The sequence below is a fragment of the Prionailurus viverrinus genome, chromosome E1, assembly GCF_022837055.1.
Source record: "Prionailurus viverrinus isolate Anna chromosome E1, UM_Priviv_1.0, whole genome shotgun sequence".
NCBI classification, from domain to species: domain Eukaryota; kingdom Metazoa; phylum Chordata; class Mammalia; order Carnivora; family Felidae; genus Prionailurus; species Prionailurus viverrinus.
In genome coordinates this window covers 47915998-47938751 of record NC_062574.1, presented here as the reverse complement: position 1 = coordinate 47938751, position 22754 = coordinate 47915998, and the positions used below count along the sequence as shown (strand labels likewise).

Below are 22754 nucleotides of genomic sequence, written 5' to 3'. Positions count from 1 at the left end.
TCCATGAAAAAGTAAAATGTTGCTATCTAACACCCACAAGGTGGGTAATCTGAAGGCGCATGATTGTAGACTGAATGTGTTTTCTTAAGGGTCCCATTTCCTACAAGTGAATTATCAGCAGTCATACTGAATACATAAAATCACACGTACCGCGGGTTAAATTATGTTTCCCAAGAAAAAGAGCCACATTCAGCAAAAATCTGTGAAGGCACAATTAGAGTATAATGTGGGTATCCTATTTTCTGATCCCAGCACTAGGAGGTCGACTCTTAGAGCCTAGGAGTACCACAGTTTGGCCAAGCTACAGAGACTGGTGGGTTTTCTGTGAATGATATGTAAAAAACGTATATGGTCCAGGTAACACTAGAACAGTCATTCTTAACTGTCTGAAAGCAAGTCTCGCTTGACGTTTCTACTGTTTTCCCTTTCTTATCACATTGTCATCATACAGAACTCCAAATCCAGCCCTCTAAATGGGGCAAGAGTGAAAGCATAAGGTAAATGACGGGCAAGCACAGACCTCTTAGGACCCCAAAATAGCTCTTGGCTCACATTTTAAAGGAGTCTGCTTTATATAACCGGCTGCAGGGAAAATTTGTTCTTCACTGTTTGCAGCCTCAGCTCTGTACACAGGATGGGCTTCTCTTTTATTTACGGTCCCTAAATCCCGAAGACACCATGTGGCTTCACTGAAGGAAAAACCTTGCAGGTCTGGCTCCCTGTCGTCTCAGGTCAGATGGAAAAGCCTTTTGTGATTAACTCGGCCACAGTATGTCCTTTGGTATTTGGAACTTCAGTGAGAGTTTTTATTAGTTACTCACATTTTGAATCCTGACTCAAATGAACTGCATCTAATGGAAAAAGCAGAGAAACTTCGCCCTTTTGACGCCAAATCGAATCCCCGTTCTAGCTGTGACCTTGGGCAAGTTCGCTTAACATGCCAGGTCTGGGTGTCCTCACTTAGTTAGGAGAGTGGCGCCTTCCCATCTCACCTCCCAAAGCTGTTGTTTGACAGCCTTGAAGCTGTGTACCAGCCGGGGACAGTGACTGGTCTCTATAAACATGCTGCCTTCTCACTTTGCTTCCGACAGTTTCCTTATGCCGCCCCACCTCCCCAAGAACCTGTGAAGACTCTGAGAAGCCTGATCAACATCCGAAAGGACACACTAAGACTTGTAAAGTAAGTTCCCCTGGGGCTGGGGCTCAGGCCCGGTTCTGGGTGCGGAGCAGCTCCCCTCCCCCACTTCTCAAGAGACTAGCAGAGCAGTTTGCTGCCAGACCCAGAGTCTCATTCCCCTGGCCTCAAGGATGTGAACTGCCCTGGCGGTGATCGAGCAGCCCCTGTCCACGTAGATTAGGTCTTCCCGCATCCAGATTGTTCAGAACTTTATGTGAGAGTCTGTGTTTATGAAAGACTTTCCCCTTTCCCAGAAGCAGTCTTTATTCTTGTCTTATGATTTAAAAAAAAATATATATATATATATATTGGAGCGCCTGGGTGGCTCAGTCGGTTAAGTGTCCGGAGCCTCTTATCTCGGCTCAGATCATGATCTCGTGGTTCATGAGTTTGAGCTCCTGACAGCAAAGAGCCTGTCTGGAATTCTCTCTCCCTCTCTCTCTGCCTCTACCCCACTCGTGCTCGCTGTCTCTTAGTTTTTTTTTTTTTAATGCTTATTTATTTTTGAGGGAGAGGAAGAGACAGAGCACAAGCGGGGTAGGGGCAGAGAGAGAGGGAAACCCAGAATCCGAAGCAGGCTCCAGGCTCTGAACTGCGAGCACAGAAGCCGACGTGGGGCTCGAACCCATGAACCGTGAGATCATGACCTGAGCCGGTCGGACGCTTAACCGACTGAGCCACCCAGGCGCCCCTATCTCTCTCAAAACAAACAAATAAATAAAATTATTGAGGGGAAAAAGTGAATCTTGCAGCTACCTCAGCAATCTTGTGGAAAAATGGGATATTTGCAGTTGGAATATAAAAGCATTATTTTATTGCTTGTATTTACTTTTCAATTTATTCTTCATCTCATGTGTCCTTCCTCAGAGGAACTCCTTGTGTCCTTGTCTGGTTGGTTAATCATCATTATCGTTATTAAGTATCTTCAACATTTACCTTCTCTGTACAGTCCGTAAGATAGTGTAACTTTTACACTGATGCTGCCCTCCAGGTAGCATGCTAATCTGATGCCCACTGGTCCCCTGGGAAGACAGCTTTGGCTAGGGCAAATCGCAGATCTCAGGTTTTTCTGAACGGACAAGGAAGATGACTCATGAGTCCATTTTATGCCCGTATAGGTCAGTCCTGTTAGCAGTAGGAAGTTTTATTTCTGATCATTGTTTTTAAGATGTAACTCATATGCTGTACAATTCGCCCATTTAAAGTGTGCAGTTCAGTGGTTTTTAGTATATTCAGGGTTGTGCAGTCATCACCACCATCTAATTTTAGCACATTTTCATCACCTCCAAAAGAGACCCTGAACTCACTGGTGGTAACTCCACATTTCTCCTGAAACCCCTCTTTCAGGCCTAAGCAGCCACTAATTTACTTCTGTGTTTCTCTCCTGATTTGTATACAGTATTTCATTTGTCCCTGAAGTTCCGACTGCTTCCCCAACGATTTCCCCAGCCCTGGAGTCAACTCTGGGGACCAGGCAGCCAAGGAGGTGCTCGCTCTGTGCGCGGAGCAGCCTGCAGGCGGGTGCTCACCCTCCGTGGGGCAGCTCCCGCCGCAGCAGAGTGGATCGCGGCCCGTGAGCCCTCGGGAGCCAGCGGCTGTCGGCCGCTCTCTCCTCTTTCTCTCACCCTATAAGTCCTTTCCCGTCCGTCCGTAATGTAGAGAGCGACACCACACTTTACCTTTAATGGCTCTTGTCAGAATTCAGCAAGATAATAGGAAGAAAACACCTGCTGTTCAAGAAATATTAAGGTGAAGGGTGTTTTGGGTCTGTTTTTCTGAGATTATGAGAATAGGGTAAATACTGATTCACAGATTTCCAGGTAAAAATGGAGGATTGAACATCTTTCGCTTGCTGTCAAAACCCACTAATAAGAGTATTTTCAAAAGCATAAATCCAGTGGCGCTTGGGCGGCTCAGTCCGTTAAGCTTCCGACTCTTGGTTTCAGCTCAAGTCATGATCTCACGGTTTGTGGGATGGAGCCCCGCATGGGCTCTGTGCTGACAGCGCAGAGCCTGCTTGGGATTCCTTCTCTTTGACTCTCTCTCTGCCCCACCCCTGCTCATGCTCTCTCTTTCCCTCTCAGAATAAATAAATAAACAAACATTTTTTTCAAAAGCATAAATCCTGGGGCGCCTGGGTGGTTCAGTCGGTCAAGTGTCTGACTTCGGCTCAGGTCGTGATCTTGCGGTGTGTGAGTTCGAGCCCTGCATCGGGCTCCGTGCTGACAGCTCGGAGCCTGGAGCCTGCCTCAGATTCTGTGTCTCCCTCTCCCCCTGCCCCTCCCCTGCTTGCACTCTGTCTCTCAAAAATAAACGTTTGGGGCGCCTGGGTGGCACAGTCGGTTAAGCGTCTGACTTCAGCCAGGTCACGATCTCGCGGTCCGTGAGTTCGAGCCCTGCATCAGGCCCTGGGCTGATGGCTCAGAGCCTGGAGCCTGTTTCCGATTCTGTGTCTCCCTCTCTCTCTGCCCCTCCCCCGTTCATGCTCTGTCTCTTTCTGTCCCCAAAAAAATAAATAAACGTTGAAAAAAAAAATTTTTTTTCCAAAAAAAAAAAAAAAAAACGTTAAATTTTTTTAAATAAGAAAAGCAATTTTAAAAAAGCATAAATCCAGAAGAAGTGGGGGAATGGGAGAGGAGTAACTGCAAAAACTAAACCTCTCAGTTTAGAGGCTGGGACAAATGGTAAGAGTTAAATAATGCAGCAGGCCTGTGAAATCAGGATCCCAAGTGAGCCGAAGGAAAAGCTGAGAATCACCCAGTGGAACTGTGACCCCCCCCCCAAAGGCTCAGGAAATGGCAGTACCAGGACCTCTGGATATCGAGGTGCAAGGCTAACATGAAGAGCATCGGTGGGAAGCCTGCTCGAGAGGCGGTCGGATCCTCTCTTTGCCACACGGCCAGAGCTGCCCTCTGCACACCCTGGCAGAAGGCTGGCAGGCGATTCTCAGTGAAAAGTTAAAACAGAGACTCTGTGGACTTGGGAGGCCCAGGGACGGCTGAAGTTGGACGCAGTACTAAAGATGGGGGTTAAGGGAATTTGGGCACACTGGAAGCTGAACCCTGCAGCCTGCCCACCACCCAGCACTGTCTGCCCCCAGAATGCTGGCCGCCAAGCCCTTGTCCAAAGAGAGGAACACTGTCTCTGAGGAGCAGGACCCTCCCAGATGGGAAGACCAAAGAGACTGGCCTTGGAGATTCCTCCAAAGACCCGGATTGGTCCCTGGGGAAGCCCAGGGTCCCCAAACCCCACCATGCATTCAGACTTCCAACCGGAGATTTAATTTCTTAAATATGAGCAGACAACCAAAGATTCCTAGATGCATAGGGAGTGCCTATAATATGAAAGACGGTGGCAAGGGGCGCCTGGGGGGCTCAGTCGGTTAAGTGTGCGACTCTCGAACTCAGCTCCAATCTTGATCTCACGGTCCTAAGTTCAAGCCCCGAGTTAGGCTCCACACCCAGCGTGGAGCCTACTTAAAGACAAAAGAGGGGCGCCTGGGTGGCTCAGTCAGTTAGGCATCCAACTTCGGCTCAGGTCATGATCTCACGGTTGGTGGGTTCAAGCCCCGCCTCGGACTCTGTGCTGACAGCTTGGAGCCTGGAGCCTGCCTCAGATTCTGTGTCTCTCTCTCACTCTGCTCCTACCCCACTCATGCTCTGTTTCTGTCTCAAAAATAAATAAACATTAAAAAAATACAAAATATAGGGGCCAAACAAACCAACAGGAAAAAATATAACTAAGTGGAAATAAAAACTGCAGGAAGAGAAAAAGCTCATCTGTAGCCTCAGAGACAGTAGATGCTGTCTTATTTCATGGACGCAATGACACAGGCCATTTAGGAAATAAACAAGACTCAAAAACAGCAGAAATGAAAATGTCAATAGAATGGAGGAAGAAAAGTTGAAATTTTCTAGAAAGTGGGCCAAAAAGGTTGAGATACAGCAAATAGAAGAAGAAAGATCAGGGGCGCCTGGGTGGCGCAGTCGGTTAAGCGTCCGACTTCAGCCAGGTCACGATCTCGCCGTCCGTGAGTTCGAGCCCCGAGTCAGGCTCTGGGCTGATGGCTCAGAGCCTGGAGCCTGTTTCCGATTCTGTGTCTCCCTCTCTCTCTGCCCCTCCCCCGTTCATGCTCTGTCTCTCTCTGTCCCAAAAATAAATAAACGTTGAAAAAAAAATTTTTTTTTTAAATGTTTAAAAAAATTAAAAAAAAAAGAAGAAAGATCAAAGCATAGAGTGCCAGTTTACGAGGTGTCATATCCAATAATGGTTCTAGGAAGAGAACAGAGACTATAGAAGGAAGGAAATCATCATTAATGGCATAACTAATTTAAGAAAATTTCCCAGAACCAGAGGGCATGAGTTTCTAAATTGAACGGACCACTGGAGGGGCGCCTGGGTGGGCTCAATCGATTAAGGGTCTGACTTCAGCTCAGGTCTTGATCTCACCATTCACAGGTTCAAGCCCCGTGTCAGCAGGCTCTGTGCTGACAGCTCAGAACCTGGATCCAGCTTCCGATTTTGTGTTTCCCCATCTCTGCCCTTCCCCCACTCATGTTCTGTCTCTCTCTCTTTCTCAAAAATAAACATTTGAAAAAATTTAAAAAAAAAAAAAAAGGACTACTGGAGTGTTGAGTTCAATGGATGATAAGGCAGAGATTATATATCAGAGGGCAAAGGGCCAGCAGTCGGAATGGCTTCTGGAGGCGGTGCTAGACGCCGGAGGGTGATGCAGCAATGTTTTCAAATGGCTTTTTAGAAGTATTTATGACCCAGCACTCTTTGTTCAACCAAATAATCTTTTCATTTTTAAGTGTATTTATTTATTTTGAGAGAGAGAGAGCGAAAGAGAGAGAAGAGAGCACACAAGCAGGGAAGGGGCAGAGAGAAGGAGAGGCAGAATCCCAAGCCGCAGGCTCCGCGCCATCAGTGCAGAGCCTGATACGGGGCTCAAATTCACAAACTGAGATCATGACCTGAGCCGAGATCAAGAGTCGGACGCTTCACCGACTAACCCCGCCCAGGCGCCCCTCAACCAAACTTTTAGTGTGGTGTGGCTGTGGAATAAAATCTCTCAAAAAGGTGATCCCTCCAACACGTCCTTTTTCAGGAGGCTAGTGGAAGAGGTGCTCTGCCACAGTGAAAGCGTGGCCCAAGGAAGAAGAAGCCAGGAGATGCAGGAAAGAGGTGGAGGGGACTTCCCGGGATAACGGGGGGGGGGGGGGGGGGGGGGTGGCTCCGGGTGGTTGCACCCAGGCACAGAGGGCCTGGGGTCCAGGTAGGACCCCCCTCAAGAAGACAAGATGCATGGAACACCCGGCACTTCTGGACATGGAGAGATTTAGACGGATGGCCAGCAGAGGGCTAGGGTCTGAATTAGTGAGAAAGTACCTAGGAAACCGAGCGACTGAAAGAGAAATGAGCACAAACTCTTAAGAAAAAGGGAAAGAAAAATACTCAGAGATTACTCTGTGGCTAAGCCGGGAACCACGTCCATATAATCACAGTAAGACAGACGCGGATGTGCTGAACTAGCAGAATCGAGATAGAGCGTACTGGGGGGTGGGGGGTGGGTACTACATATGGGGCCGCGCGAGGAAAGAGAAAGAAATCCTGGTTCCCATAGTACGAAGTCAGTGGCTAGCACCTGGAACTGAAGAGTCCGGAATGATCCACGTGGGGTGCCTGGGTGGCTCAGTCGGTTAAGTGTCCGACTTCGGCTCAAGTCACCATCTCACCGTTCATGGGTTCGAGCCCCTCGTCAGGCTCTGTGCTGACAGCTTAAAGCCTGGAGTCTGCTTTGGATTCTGTGTCTCCCTCTCTCTCTGTCCCTCCCCTGTTTGTGCTCTGTGTCTGTGTCTGTCTCTGTCTCAAAAGTAAAAATAAAAACATTTAAAAAAATGATAATCTAAGCATGTTGTATAGAAAATAGGTAAATGCGACAACGATCAGCTAAACGAGGTAAAGATTGTCTCTGAAGAGGGGGAAAGGAGGGGGGAGGGCCTGCTATGATAGTAACAAGCCCCGTGGAAACGAAGCTATGTGATTAGTAACTTCGATTACGACAAAACTAAAGAAATAAAAAAAAAAAAAAGGTCTGGCAAATGCACAAATGTCCATTATAGCACCGCAAAACATCAGAAGTCACCTAAATGCCCAACAGCAGTGCTCACGGGGTGTTCAGCCATCACTCGAAATGAAGGTGCGGGCCTACGTTTCCGACCCTGGAGAGAAGCTCACGATGTATGAAGTGTAAAAATTTGTAAAAGATAAATTGAAAACTGGTTTGCGAGCTCCCAAATGCCACGTCTTTCTGGTTTTCTAGGTGTGCCGAGGAAGTGAAGACCCTGGGAGAAGAGGCGGGCAGAGCTAAAGTCCACTACAATGTGGAGTTCACCTTTGACACTGACGCTCGGGTGGCCATCACCATCTACTATCAGGCCACGGAAGAGTTCCAGAACGGGATTGCCAGGTAAGAACGAGAGGCCAGGTGAGCCACATCCCTCCCAGACAGGCGAGCCTTCCGCGCTCACCTGTGGGAAAAAAACCTACGGACCGGGTGAGATCTGGTTCCTGAGCCCGGACTTTCTTCTGCAGAGCCCCACCTCTTTGCCTTTTCCCTTCGATCTGGGCCAGCTTGTGCAGGGGCAGATGGTGGCACAACCTTTCATTTCATCAAGATGCTGCTAAAAATCTGTTAAGCCACCTTTGTGCGGATGTGTGGGTTGGACATATAATCTTAACGGCGTTCCCAAGCAAGAGCAAAGGACACATTAGAAGGAAATATTTCCTTTCCTTTTCTGTACCTAGAGCCCGTTGATACCGAGACCAGGCGTGGGACGGAGGAAGCGGTCAGATCCTTCCGGGCTAGATACTGACTTTTGCTTTGTCTCCCTCTCTGATGGACAGCTACATCCCCAAGGACAACAGCCTCCAGTCGGAGACGGTGCACTACAAGCGAGGGGTCGGCCAGCAGTTCTGCCTGCCCTCCCACACCGTGGACCCCTCAGAGTGGGCAGAAGAGGAGGTGAGCTGCCTCCGGGGGCGGTGACAGGCTGCTGGGAGAAAGCGTGGGGGCAGGTCCCTCACGTGGACCCAGATGGGCCTAGGACCTAGTCAGGACTCCGGCCGGCAGTGCCCGGACCGCCCAGATGCTGGGACGCCATGTTCTTCAGCGCTGTAACTTCTCCTTGCCCTTAAAACACACCTCATGTCGATAGCTTTTCTGTTCCAAAGTAGCACGTTCACCCCGGGTGTTTTGAGAAAGTCACGTTCAAAGAGAAGAACCTGCCAGTTAGAGGGCTTCACAGCCATGAGACTTTAGAAAGCAACGGTGGCCTCCAGTTAAACAGACTCAGGTGGTCACGAAGTTGACGAATGAGAGCAGAGATGAAGTTAATGCTTCTTGACGATGTCTCCCTTTCTGATGGACTACTGGGCCATTTAAACGTGTTAAGTCTTTCCTCCCCTCCCCCCCCCCCTTTTCTTTCCCTTCAGCTTGGCTTTGATCTGGACCGAGAGGTTTACCCTTTAGTGGTCCACGCCGTGGTGGATGAAGGAGACGGTAATGGGCGTTCTCTGTCTTCTTTTGCTCTACGCGCTGCCCTTTTGTGGTGCACAGGCCGGGCAGTCGCTGTGGCCTCGGGAACAACACGCCCCCTCCGTGGGGATCAGGCAGCCGGTTTCCATGCCCCTTGCACTCCTTAGGCTGATGAGAACAGCCCTGGGTGAGGGGACGGGCCCCTTCTCCTGACGGCCCAGAGCGTCTGGTCTTCCGGGTTGGGGGGAATCGGGGAAGATAGATGGGTGGCAAGGTGTGCTGTTTGGCTTTCTCCTTCATCCGCGTGCCTTTATTTTTTTCAGAGTATTTTGGCCATTGCCATGTACTGCTGGGCACTTTTGAAAAGGTGAGTAGCTTCACAGGGCCTCACTCGGTTCTGTTTAGCTGTCTTTCGTGCGGGGACGCGTGCGGCCTGTTGGCCGGCTCCCTGAGCGCGGCAGGACAGGCCCAGCTCCCCACGGAGCGGGAGGAGCACCACACTGGGGGCCGCCCTCGGGCCTCGGTCCAGCTCTGCCGCCCGCATGCTGCGCGACCTGCAGCTCTCGAGGCCGCAGTCTCCTCTTCCCGAGACGGAAGGGTCAGACTAGATGCTCATGAGGCCCCGCGGCGTGAGGAGTGTGCCATCACACGCAGGTGTCATGAGAGGAGTGCCCGAGAACGCCCGGTTCCTGCCCCTGCTTCCTGGTCCTAACGGTCGTGTTTCATTCCAGCACACCGATGGGTCATTCTGTGTCAAGCCCCTCAAACAGAAACAAGTGGTAGGTATCTGAGGGCCGGGGATCGTTGCCCACCCCCGCCCCAGACTTCTTTCTTTTCATCTCTCTCTTTTTCTCTTTTGCTAAGCATGCTTCTTTCTCTTCCACTCCCCCCCTTTTTTTTAATCCAAGAAAAGTTAAAATAAAAAAAAAAAAAAAAAAAAGGAGTCCTTTTGTGTGTTAGAAACTCCTTGGGTGGCCTGAAAAGAATACTGACTTTGGTGTCTTTCTTGTTCCAGAATTGTTGGTGTGGAGGCAGCCATTATCTGAGCAAAGGTCTTGAGAAAGGAAAGAACAGGATTTGTCTCTTGACATTAGGTTTAGGGAGAACTCTTTTCATTGAAAATGCCAGGGCGAGAAACATTCCGAGCTAAAGGATAAAATGTCGGGGTCCAATTCAGAGCCAGTCAGAGCCCTTGGCTTAATTTATCCCACCAAGTGTTTTTCTAAAATTCCAAGTTTCCTGGCCATCTGCTGTCTTCCGGGATGACCAGCAAGTCACGCATATGTCTGCTCAAAGGCCTAACCCCTGCTGTGTGCCAGCACTTTTTTTTCCACTCTTGCAACGGTGAGCGGAGAGTCCTGAAGAGTGGTGCCAGTGGCACTGGCCAGCCTCCCCTGCAGATGGGTGGCAGGTGTCTGAACTTCTGAGTTATTCATTAATGAGGCCAATAGTAGTCAATAACACCTTAGTCTAAATCTGTTGATAATATCCTTTCCGTTAGAATCAGTAGGTCGAAACAAGTCTTAAGAGGCACAGGAGGAAACAGATCCTGGGCCCAGAGTACCGCCTGCCACGGCCAGGCTTTGGTGAGTTGTCTCGTGGGGAGGCCTCATTTCCCAGAACGCCTAGATAGGATGGAAAGGCCAGGGTAGCTCAAGGTAAATGGTCTATTTTCCTATTGCTAGCTTGGCATTAGCAACTGACTCTGTCACACCGGAGAGTGAGGTATAAAATCAGTGACCGTCTAGGTCTGAGGGGAGGGGATCAGTGGGACAGAGGTGAAGCCGAGGGAGGAGTGGGCTCATGTAAAGAAACAAGAAAAGGGCCTGCTTTGGCTCTGAGGTGGCTAGGCTAGTGGGAGTGGGCATTGAACTTGGGGTTTTAAGGAACAGGGCCAAGAGGGGTCCTTGGCTCTGTGGGTGACGGTGGCTCGTGCAGGTGGGGGGGCTCCATTGGCCTCCCCTTCAAGGTCTTACTGTCTCTCTTTGCTTCAGATGTTTTCCTTTCCCCTCTTTCCCTTGCCCACTTTCTTTCTTTCTTTCTTTCTTTCTTTCTTTCTTTTCTTTCTCTTTTCCATTCCTTTGGTTTTGTAATGTCTATACTTAACTTTGGTTACATAGCTGATGCTTCTGTTTTGATGCACATTCTTCCATTTGCTTAGTCTATCCCTTCTTAACTGTCTGGAATAGTGAGCTGCAGTACACAGATTAGTGTTGTATTTGTGAACTTTCATGTTCCCTGTTGGGTATAATGGTGGGTGAATCAAACATTGGATTTCCTTTTCTCTGTCAAAGAGAAAACATAAGTAAATAAAAGCATCCTTGGGGTGCCTGAGTGGCTCAGTGAGTTGAGCATCCGACTTCGGCTCAGGTCATGATCTCACAGTTCGTGAGTTCCAGCCCCACGTCGGGCTCTGTGCTGACAGCTCAGAGCCTGGAGCCCGCTTCGGATTCTGTTTCTCCCTCTGTCTGCCCCTCCACTGCTTGCACTCTGTCTCTCGCATTGTCTCAAAAGCAAATAAACACTTAAAAATTTTTTTTTCTTTTTTTTTTAACGTTTATTTATTTTTGAGACAGAGAGAGACAGAGCATGAACGGGGGAGGGTCAGAGAGAGGGAGACACAGAATCTGAAACAGGCTCCAGGCTCTGAGCTGTCAGCACAGAGCCCGACGCGGGGCTCGAACTCACGGACCGCGAGATCATGACCTGGCTGAAGTCGGACGCTTAACCGACTGAGCCACCCAGGCGCCCCCCAAAAAAAAAAATTTTTTTTTAATTAAAAAAAAAAAGCATCCTTACTTGTCTAGGCCTTTGCTTTTTTTCATTGTGCATCAGTAGTCCTTGGTTACCAGAGAAGGTTGAGGGGCAAATTCCTACTTATCTCTGTTGAGTCAGCCTGCCCTTGAACTTCTCTGTTTGCTCTTCAGGTAGATGGGGTCAGCTACCTCCTTCAGGAGATCTATGGAATTGAAAACAAGTACAACACCCAGGATTCTAAGGCAAGTTCCATCCGAAATTCTGAATGTACTTTTTTCCCTGGGGACGGAGTAAGAAATGCTCTGATGAAGGTGGGATCTCAGGGTTTAGCATGACCAACTCTGGAATCAGTTTGGTCCCAGGAGGGTGTTCTCTTGTTCCTTATTTCAGATGCTTATGCTTACATCACTTCCAAAATGAAAAACACAGGCAGGCAGGGATCAGTTGTTCTGCAGAGTTCTGGTCACCCAGTTACCTGGCCCCTGCCCTTCCTGGTGTGGTCTCCTAGGGCCCCGCCAGATCTGTCGGAGAGGACAGATCTGAGCCCCGTAGGACGAGCTTGAGATAAATAGTTCCCAGAAGAAGTGATACTGACCAGTATGTGAACGCGCTTGCTGAACGGTAAAGTCAAGTCAAAGCAGGGGCGCCTGGGTGGCTCAGTCCATTGAGCATCCGGCTCTTAATTTGGGCTCAGTTCATGATCTCACAGTTCATGGGATCGAGCCCCAGCACAGAGCGTCAGGCTCTGTGCTGACAGGGCCTGCTTGGGATTCTCTGTCTCTCTGCCTTTCTTTTCCTCAAAAATAAATAAACTTTTTTTTTTTTTTTAAGTCCAAAGCAAATGTAAGGTTTTGTTCTTACCACTTGTCTCAGCTCTTCAGGCAAAGCTGCTTGTGAAGAAAATGGAGGACACGAAGGGCTTTGTGTCACCGGCTGAATTTCTGTCTCCTGGGACAGGTGGCTGAGGATGAAGTGAGCGATAACAGCGCTGAGTGCGTGGTATGTCTCTCGGATGTCCGCGACACCTTGATTCTGCCCTGTCGCCACCTCTGCCTGTGTAACACGTGTGCGGACACCCTGCGCTACCAGGCCAACAACTGCCCCATCTGCCGACTGCGTAAGCGCCAGAACCGCAGGCCGGGACCTGACAGCGGGGTCTGCGAACTGACCGACACTGGGGTGGGGGTGGGGGGACTGTGGTTTCTGCCCGGGCTTTCGTGTAGCCTGACTCCTGCATCAGGATGGCCCGATGGCCTGTTTCCTTCTTCCAGCCTTCCGGGCACTGCTTCAGATCCGGGCCATGAGGAAAAAACTGGGCCCCTTGTCCCCAACCGGCTTTAACCCCATCATCTCGTCTCAGACATCTGACTCGGAAGAGCATTCAGTAAGTTGGGCTGGGCACCGTGACCGTTTGTGAGGCAGGCGTTCTGCTCTCCTTGCTGGTTTTTTTTTTTCACCTCTCACCCTTCTTTACCTGACTTTGCAACAAGTAATTAAACCCTGGCATGCTGCAGTATTTGGTAAGCTGGCTGAGGTCACATTGTGTTAAAACCGACCGGTATTACCACGGAAAATTGGATACTGATCATTAAATCCCCCTTTTCCTCCCTGGGAACTGGGCGTCCAGTTAATATTTACGACGCCTAGAGCTGTCTGCGTGCAGCCTCCTCCCAGTGGGGTCCAGCTCTGGAACTCCCCCCAAGCAGGAACAAGGGGATGATTGTTTTGGATTTGAATACAGTTTACTGTCTTTATCCGAGTCCTCGAAGAAGGTAACTGTTTTCTTTATCCCATTTCATGGCTTTAGCAACTGCGACCCGAGTGGATGAAATATTTCACCTCGGTTTCACAGCATAAGTGATGGCGTTAGAACGCAGCCTCGAAGCTGTGCTTTCGTAGCAGAGACCGTCTTCAGATTCATACACCAGTAGAAGAGAGCCATTGTTCAGTACATGGTATTAGGATAATTAGTTAGCTATTTAGGGAGGAGAAATCAGCCTAGCACTTTACTCCTTACCAGATTAACAACTAAAATTCCAGATAGAGTAACTATATTAAAGCAAACGAAACCAAACCAAATATTAAAGACTGAGAATAAATTATAGGTGATTCTTTAATTGACTTGGCATGGGAGAGGACTCTCTAAGCTTAAAAGCAGAGGAACACTACAAAAAAAAAAAAAAAAAGAAGGGTAGATTTTACCGTATAAAAAATGTGAAAGTTCATATGTGTAAAAAATTAAAATAGGTAAACAACAAATCATTTAAAGAAAAAAGTGTCTTCAGCATTTATATCAGAGGAAAGACAATGTCTTTGCCATGGCTCATATGATAAAACAGTAGATAAATGGACAAAGGATTTTTTTTTTAATTTTTTTTTAACTTTTACTTATTATTAAGAGACAGAGCATGAGCATGAGCATGGGAGGGGCAGAGAGACGAGGAGACACAGAATCCGAAGCAGGCTCCAGGCTCTGAGCTGTGAGCACAGAGCCCAACGCGGGGCTCGAACTCACATACTGTGAGATCATGACCTGAGCCAAAGTCGGATGCTTAACCGACTGAGCCACCCAGGCACCCCAGAATATTTTTTTTTTAATTCTCAGAAGAGAATGCTTAACTGGTTAACAATCTTTTTTTTTTTTTTTTAAGTCAACCACATTAGAGATCCACCATATACCAATCAATTAGAATGAGGTTCCAGGGCGCCTGGGTGGCTCAGTCCATTGAACATCCAACTTAGGCTCACGTCATGATCTCATTGGTTTGTGAGTTCAAGTCCCACATTGGACTTGGCTGCTGTCAGCACAGAGCCCACTTCAGATCCTCTGTCCCTCTCTTTCTCTGCCCCTCTGTCATTCTCTCTCTCTCTCTCTCTCTCTCAAACAAAAAAATAATAATTAAAAAAAAATAAAATGAGGTACCATTTTTCACCTTTCAGATTCGAAAGCTTTTTTTTTGTTTAAGTTTTATATATTTAGTTTGAGAGAAAGAGAGAGAACATGAGCAGGGAAGGGGCAGAGAGAGGGAGAGAGAGAATCCCAAGCAGACTCCACGCTGTCTGCACACAGGGCTCAAACCCACCAATCATGAGATCATGACCTGAGCTGAAACCAAGAGTCAGACACTCAACCGACTAAGCCACCCAGCCGCCCCTAGATTCGAAAGCTTCTTAAAGCTACTCCATGCTGTCAGAGAAGCAGTTGAAATAGGTTTTCTGTGCTGCTTATAGGAGTGTGACTAGAAGGCTCTTTGAGGAAACAAAACCGTATAGCTGTATACATCAAGCGCCTTAAAAACATCTGTATCTGGTCATCGAAGATCTAAGAATTTAATACCAAGAAAACAATGTGGAAAAAAAAAAAAAAAGATTTGTGGTAGCATTTCTCTCCTTGCTAGATGGGATGTTGCCCGCTTCACGAATTGCTTAATGAAGCCAATTAAATCTCCAAAAACAATAAAAGATCTGTACACAAGGATGTTCCTGAAAATGTTGCTTACAGTAGGAAATGGTGGATGCAGCTAAATCCCGGGCAGAGAACAGGTAGGGAACATGGAATCTGTGACAAGGGGACATGTATGAAGGAAAATACTTACATTTGCTAAAATAAAGCAGGATATAAAATTGTGATTTACAGATAGGGGCGCCTGGGGGCTCCGTCAGTTAACGTCTGACTCTTGATTTCTGCTTAGGTTATGATCTCGCGGTAATGAGCACGTATTCCCTGTAACGAACCTGTATTCCCATTACAATCAGAAAAATAAACATTGCTGAGAAGATGTTCGCCTGTAAGCGGAATGTAGGAATATGCAGGTTCCCTGACATTGTGTCTTTCTTTGGCCTCCTTTGCAGAAGCTTTTCTTGCCAGACCAGCTGTAAAAGAAAACATTTTTTTTTTCAGTGTAGAGTGAGAAACATGATCGTGTCATAAAACAAAGAGTACTTAATTAATTTTTCAACCTGTCTCTGATTCCCCTAGTCCTCAGAGAACATTCCACCAGGTTATGAAGTTGTGTCTCTTCTGGAGGCCCTCAATGGGCCCCTCACCCCATCCCCAGCGGCCCCTGCCCTTCACGTGCTTGGAGACGGCCACCTCTCGGGAATGCTCCCCTCGTACGGCAGTGATGGCCACCTGCCTCCTGTCAGGACGCTCTCCCCACTCGACCGCCTGTCCGACTGTAGCAGCCAAGGAATTGAGCTCAAAAAGAGTCTCTCCAAGTGAGTGGTTGGTGCTCGACAGTGTTGCCCCTCAAGGCCCTGACGATAGGCTCTCACTGCTTCTCTCACCTCCTCAGTGCTGGCTCACGTCCTGGGTCCCCAGGGCAGCGTAGACCTTCTGGGCTGTTCCCGGAGCTTTTTTGTCCCACTTAAGACCTGGGGTGAACACTCTGGCAGAAGGTTACCCCATTCCGTAGGTGAGGAAGATACTTACGGTACCTGTGGGTACTTAGGAGAATCCAGACAGGCAAATCTCATGTGTTTTGGGGGGGAAAAGGACATCCCTAGGGTCATTGACGCCTGTGGGGAGCGTCGCTCAGTCTAAAGACTGAAGGAACCTTGTGATCTGTACCTCATAAGCATTTGAATCCAACTAGGCACAAGTCATGATAAGCTTTCTGTGGCAGAGTTAAGGAGCGTATTTTATAGATGAAAATGTTGAGACCCTAACAATGTCAGTGACTTTTCCCCAGGTACAGACACAAGTTACTAAAGGAGTTAAAGGTAAAGCCCAGATTTTCTGACACCCCGAAAAGCGCTCAGGCTACCCCTAGGGCTCTTTCCCACCTCCGTCCTCCTCCTTAAGACCTGGGCTTCCTTTCCGTCCCCTCTCGGGCCTCTTCTTCCCATGGAGTCCGGCTCGTGAGAGTACAAGTCAGTCCCCCTCTTCGTGTGGATTGTGGCACCAGATGCTTTCCCCTCCGGACTGTTACAGGTCTGTTTCCCAGAACTCTTCTGTGTTGCGTGAAGAGGAAGACGAGCGTTCTTGCAGCGAGTCAGAGACACCGCTCTCTCAGAGACCCTCAGCTCAGCATCTCGAAGAGGTAATTTCATTCCCCTCCGTTTCTCGGACGTTGGACCACAGGTTCTTCCGTCCCACAGGCCTCTCCAGGTGCGTCTGCCTTCGTTCGTTCCTCGGGCACCTTGGAACACCCTTTGAGACAGCAGCAAAGATTTCATTACGTCCATCTTTTCAACAATATATTGAGCCTGTCTGTGTTCTCTACCAGGCACTGTTCCGTATGCTGAGAACAGTAGCAGTAAGGAAACTACAAAAGTCCTTGCCCTGGTGGCGCTGATATTCTTGCCATCGGGGCTAGGATGGACGCAGAGACAGGAGAAAAGGGGTGTGTCAGACCGTGCTGTGGGTTGGCTCGTCAGACAAGGGACTTCAAGGCCAGAGGTGGGGGCTGCCGTCTGTAAAAAGTAGTCTGTGAACCAAGACGGAAGGAGGTGAGAGAGTGAACGATGCAGATGTCTGAGGAGAGCAGGTTGCGGGCGTGGGAACAGGCAGCAGGAAGGCCCAGCAGAGGTGCGTTGGGAGGCCGGTGGAAGAGGGCGGGGCTTGCCACCCGTGCCCCCCACAGGCTTCATTGAACAGGTTCATTACCCCCGCTCTCTGTACAGCGGTGAGCTAGGGAGAGTGAACAGGCAAACCTGATGAAGTGGTTCCTGACCTTGGGATCTCAGTGTCTGGTTGGGGACAGGACACGCACACAAGTATCAGTGCTGTGCCTAGCGCTGTTTGCTGAATGGATGAATAGATGAATCTTTTTTAATGTTTTATTTATTGGGGGGGGGGGGCAGATAGAGGGGCAGAGGATCCAGAACAGGCTCTGCGCTGCCAGCAGCGAACCCGACATAGGGCTCAGGCTCCTGAACGGAGAGATTGTGACGTGAGCTGAAGTCGGACGCTCAACCAACTGAGCCACGCAGGTGCCCCATTGAGTGAATTTTAACGACAGAGAAGAAGGGACAGTAAAGTGCTGTGGCAGAGACAGGAGCAGTTATAAACCAGGGGAGCAGAGTGGAGGAGTAGCATTTGAGCTGACTCTCAGCATGTTTTAGACTCCTAGAGAAAGGCGACAGAAGCATCTGAGATGGCCAGGGCAGGGCACGCAGAGGTGTAGGGCGGAGGCCGGGGCTCTGAGCAGGCCCGCTGTCTGGGAGAGCTTTGCTGTAGGAAGGCCTGCCTGACGGAGGCACACAGTGGCCGCCCAGATTCCAGCAGGCCGTCAGGATGACTCCACTGGCCCAGGCGGGAGGGAATCCTTTAGCTACAATAAACACAGAGCTCCTTGGGCACCCACTGGCTCAGTCAGTAGAGCACGTGACTCCTGATCTCAGAGTCATGAGCTGAAGCCCCACATTGGGTGTGGAGACTACTTAAAACCAAACAAAACTCCTGGAGAAAAGGTTATAGGGGCAGAATCCCCATCTGCCTGGGATGGGGTGAGGGTACTGGCCCAGGTGACCGATAGCTGGGGTGTCGGGAGTGGGTGGGGAGGCAAAGGTAGTGTTTGTGTTAGGTCGATTGAGCTGGAACTAACCCGATATCCAAGCGGAGGTGCCTGGCAGGCAGTGAGGCCTCTGCTGGTTTTGTGTTCTCCTTCAGAAGGAAAGCGGTTTATAATCCTGGGGAAACCTGGGGTGTTCCCGTGTCACAGCTGCTGGGTGACCTGTGTCACCTGAGCTGCAGTCTTTGTATGGCCCTAGCAGATGCTGTGCCTCAGGCAGGATGTGCTGACTGAAGTTTGCACCTCCCCTGGGAGACAGCCATTCCAGGCCAGGGCGGCAGAGAAGTGAGGACAAGAGAAACCGCCCCTCCTCCGCACGTAGCCCCCTGATGGAGGGGCCCTCAGCGCCCCGATGCCCCCCTCACCCTCCGTAGCCAGCCCCCTGCCCTTACACCCTTCCCTTTGCACTTAACTGTTTCCCTCCAGGAATGTGGCATAACTCCAGAAAGTGAGAATCTTACCATGTCATCGTCGGGAGCTATTGACCAGTCGTCTTGCACAGGGACGCCTCTCTCTTCCACAATCTCCTCCCCAGAAGGTACATGAGGGAGGGGGACTGCACGCTCGGCCCCTCAGCCCAGCGCTCAGCACCCCTGACAGTTCCTCCAGGATGGACTTGGGCCAGCAGGTTGATACCTAAGTTGCGTGACTAACGAGGCCAAAGTCAGAAGCAAGGGGGTCCTGCTGACAGCCAGGCAGGGGGGCAGGAGTCCTCGTCTGTTTCCCGGCCTGCCGTCAGCGGTTCCTGTAACATTAAGTCAGAGACGAGCAAACCCTGGCTCCCGGGGTAGAGTCCTGAGCTCTAAAATGCAAAGGGGCAGAACCTCGGAAAACCTTGAACCCGAAGCTTTTTAGGTAAGGGTGCGGTGTGGCCGCTGTGGTCCTCGCTGCGTGAGCACAGGGAGGTGGGTCCGCTCCTCAGTCCGCTCGCCGAAGCCTGACCTCCCGTCTCCTTCCTTCCGCTCCGGCCTCCCCAGACCCTGCCAGCAGCAGTCTGGCCCAGTCCGTCATGTCCATGGTGTCCTCCCAGAGCCGCCACTCCCAGATCAGCACCGACACGGTCTCCTCCATGTCCGGCTCTTACATCGCCCCCGGCACTGAAGAAGAGGGAGAGGCGCTCCCTTCGCCCCGGGCCGCCAGCAGGGCCCCCTCAGAAGAAGGAGAGGTGAGGGAGGAGCCCGGGGTTGGGGACGGTCCTTGCTGCCGTGACTCGGCACACGCGGCCAGGGCAGCTCCCCCCACGGTCTGCCGGGGGGACAGCTGCCGAGTGCCCACCGGGCTCGGAAGGAGGGCCTGGCAGACGAGGTGGGGTCGTTGCATCAAACACCCCTCGCCTCTGACCCTTCTCTTTGGTGCCACTTCCGTGCCGAGGGCTCGGGTCGGTTTTGCAGCCCTGCGAGCTGGGTCTGTCTGTGCCTTGATCTCTGTTGCTCTGTGGCAGGTGATGCCGGCAGCATCTCCGGACAGCAACTTCGTCGGCCTCGCCGCCGAGGAGCAGGACGCAGAGGTAACGCCGATGGTGGGGCTGTTGGCACTGGCGGAGGTGGGGGGGCGCGGTAGGATGGGTGCTGTTCTGGAAGAGCCCTCCTAAGGTGGCAGGCTTGGCTCAGTTGGGGGTGGGGTGTGGTGTGCAGGGGAGAGTGGCCACACACTCCGGTCGGTGGACTGTCCCACGGCACCGTGCACCAGTCCCAGCGTAGCAGGTGTGGAGTGGGTCCTAGAGGGAACTGTTCTGGGTAGGACCCTCCACCTGAGCGTGTGTGTCCTTCGTTCGCTCAGTATTTACACAGAATGACTGTCTCAGGCACCTCCTGGCACGGGACGACACAAAGACCCCAGTGACCTGGTGTTGGCCTCCCCCCCGACCCTGACTGTATAGACAGACTCATGCAGAGGCGCCCGGCTGGCTCAGTCACAAGAGCTTGCAACTCTTGATCTCAGGGTCGTAAGTTCGAGCCCCATGTTGTGTGTAGAGTCACTAAATGTCCTGTTCGTCTAGAAGCCCCATGGCAGATGGTGCGGACAGGATTACAATTCAGTATGAGAGTGCCCTGATGAAGGTATTCGGGAAGTGCGTGACAGGCCCAGGTCACAGTGAGGGCACTAGCACTCTTTCTTGAGCCAGATGCTCTCACGGGAGTAGAGCCCGTTGGGGTCTGGGATCCCAAAGGAATTTCTGAAAGTTCCATGATCTTACTATTTACCTTTTCATTTGACAACTTTTATGTCCACCTTCAAGAGACAGAGACAGTATGAGCTAAACTGTTACCAAGGCTATTCTTGACATTCCCCGGGCACATCTGTGACGGGCCTCAGACGCGGTCCCTGCGGGCAGACCATGCCTCACCAAGGAAAATCTGTCTCTGCTCAGCCTCCCGGGCCCCTCAGACACGACGGGAGATGTATGCCATTGACGTAGGCCCTGGAGTGAGATACCATTAGGCCAATTACTTCTGTCTTCAGCTGATCAACAGATTCATTTTACTGCTTTTACAGACTCATAGCGCCTTCCTTCTGTCCTAGGGAAATGATGTTATGGAGGAAGAGGACGGATCCCCCCCACAAGAAGATGGTAAAAGGCCTGGTCTTTCGCTCCCTCTTATTAGATTTCCCCTCTTGGGATTCTTCAAAGGGTACAGAAAGGGACACCGGGATGACTCGGTGGCACCAGTGTGCCTGGTGGGGAAAGGCGGCCTTCTTGATGGAGTATCAAGGCAAGCAGGGAGTCTGAGGGCCGCAGCGATCTTCCTGGCTTTTTGGAGGCCCCAGGGCCGAGGACATCAGGACGGAGCTGCTTCACAAAGCGCACGGGGAGCTCTAAATTCGCGTGGACTAAGTTCTGAAGCTTCTTGGGCGACCCTCATCACCTTCCTTCCTTCCCGCTTCCGCTTTGCAGCTGAGCCCTCCCCCCGCCCCCCCAGAGCTGCTCTGGCAGCCCCAATGATTAGGAACAGCAGCAGAACAGTTTCCTCCACGTGGGAGAAAGGACCGTCAGGCAGTTGGTCTGGTTTTGCCTTGGTGAAGAAGGTGGCTGACGTTTGGCTAGTGGAGGGACCTTCGGAGCCCGTAGGCGCAGAGCAGGGGTGAGAAGGCGACAGACGCCAGCTGCTCCATGTAGACGAGCGTTTGTAGGCTATCATCACAATTTTCTTTACTGTAGCTCACGCCCCCATTATATCTTCAGATGGAAGAGTTTTGTTTCTAGCAAGGCTGGGAGAGAAGGAATGATCTTCAGATCAGGGAAGTGAGAAGAGTCGAGGGGTGGGGGGTACTGGGAGAATCCCCCTGGGAATGGACTGCCACGTGCTCCAGGGGCCAGCGTCTCTTTCCTCCCTCGGAAGGGCACCTCCAGAGCAGACCCGGGCCGCAGCCCGGACGCAGATGTCATCCTACCTGCTTCTGCTTTAGCGCTGGCCATTGCTTGGGGAGTTCAGGGGTGTGCATGCTGGCCTGACCACTCTCCCCTGACCAGGAAGCCCTGAAGGAGGAGGGGACGGCCGCCAAGGCTGTGCCCCTGCCACACTCGCACGCCAGCCCAAGACAGGGCCCGGCGCGTCGTCTGCTCGGTGGATGCCTTCAGTGCTCAAGGTCCCTGAGTTGCCCTTTGTGATTGCTTCCCGCCCATAGAATACTCGCTTCTGAAAACTGCAGGGTGGCGAGCGGTTTCTGCCTGACATCCCACGGCCCGCACGGTGGTTTTACGTTTTTTCCTCTCCCTTTCACCAAGAGAAAAACGGCGGCACAGGGGGAGCTAGAAAAAATAACTTCTGAAACTCTCCCCTTCCCCTCACATGTCTGTAGGTTTCTGGTCAGACCCTTAAGGCAGCCTCAAAATAACAAGTTTCATAGGAAAACAAAACATAATTTTGTGAATGTGGTGATTCTGATTTTATATGCAAAATTATGGAAACTGAGACTTTTAGTGTCTGTTGTATGTATTTATCATCTTACAGAGCCTTGTGGTCATAAACACGCACGTGCGTGCATACCACACACACACACACACACACACACACACACACACCAGACCCAGGCAGGAGCAGGGGTAGCTTCAGCAGATGCTCTCCCTAGCTTTCCCCGCCGCAGTCCACACCAGTGCGGTTCTGCATGAGCCGGTGCCCCGCGGCCTCCAGCAGGCTGAGCACCTGCTGGGAAGCAGCCAGTTAGGGAGACAGGGCAGGACAGGGCAGGCACACAGGCAGCTTCACACAATTTGATTCCTTTATTGTCCACTCTTTACCCACTTAATTACTGTCTTTTTTTTAAACATATGATTTGATTTTTTTTGTCTCCATCCTTAAGATTTTTTTTTTTTTTTTAAGGACAGCAAAGCAGAGAAAAAATACCGCCAGCCCCTCTCTAACTGCGTTAACTCCCTTACAGGCCAGAGGACACGCGCATTTCTAGGTATGGAGTGTGACAATAACAATGACTTTGGCATCGCAAGCGTGAAAGCACTGGACAATAAGCTGTGCCCTGAGGTCTGCTTACCCGGTGAGTGGCAGTCTGCTGAACATGAACTTGGTGGGAGATGCTCCCCTGCTCGCACCCCTGCTCTCACCCTGGGACACCTGTCTCCTGCCCCGGCCTTCCTGCAAGAAGGCATGGGCTGTGCTAGGCTGCTGGAAGCCAGATGCTGAAAGGAAGTGAGGAGGCCTCGGGAGAGTCCTTGAACTTGTGCAGAGAGCACACCCTGCCCTGAGCAAGAATATGAGGACAGGACGACAGGAGTAAAAAACCCCCCTTCTTCCGAATTGGCCTGACC

General features: G+C 50.7%; 1 protein-coding gene across 7 annotated transcripts in view; it reads left to right on the top strand.

Annotated features, from left to right (window-relative positions):
* Positions 1 to 22754, top strand: part of RNF157 (ring finger protein 157) — an 84541-nt gene that overhangs the window by 53897 nt on the left and 7890 nt on the right. For 6 of the 7 annotated variants that reach the window (XM_047832581.1, XM_047832585.1, XM_047832586.1 and 3 more), the window contains 16 exons: positions 1092 to 1180; positions 7503 to 7649; positions 8087 to 8204; positions 8675 to 8741; positions 9041 to 9084; positions 9449 to 9496; positions 11645 to 11716; positions 12432 to 12591; positions 12746 to 12858; positions 15454 to 15692; positions 16408 to 16516; positions 18416 to 18527; positions 18967 to 19154; positions 19431 to 19496; positions 20513 to 20561; positions 22373 to 22483. In XM_047832581.1, coding sequence (XP_047688537.1) covers positions 1092 to 1180; positions 7503 to 7649; positions 8087 to 8204; positions 8675 to 8741; positions 9041 to 9084; positions 9449 to 9496; positions 11645 to 11716; positions 12432 to 12591; positions 12746 to 12858; positions 15454 to 15692; positions 16408 to 16516; positions 18416 to 18527; positions 18967 to 19154; positions 19431 to 19496; positions 20513 to 20561; positions 22373 to 22483 — 1732 coding nt within the window. The other variant, XM_047832587.1, reaches the window with a different exon arrangement.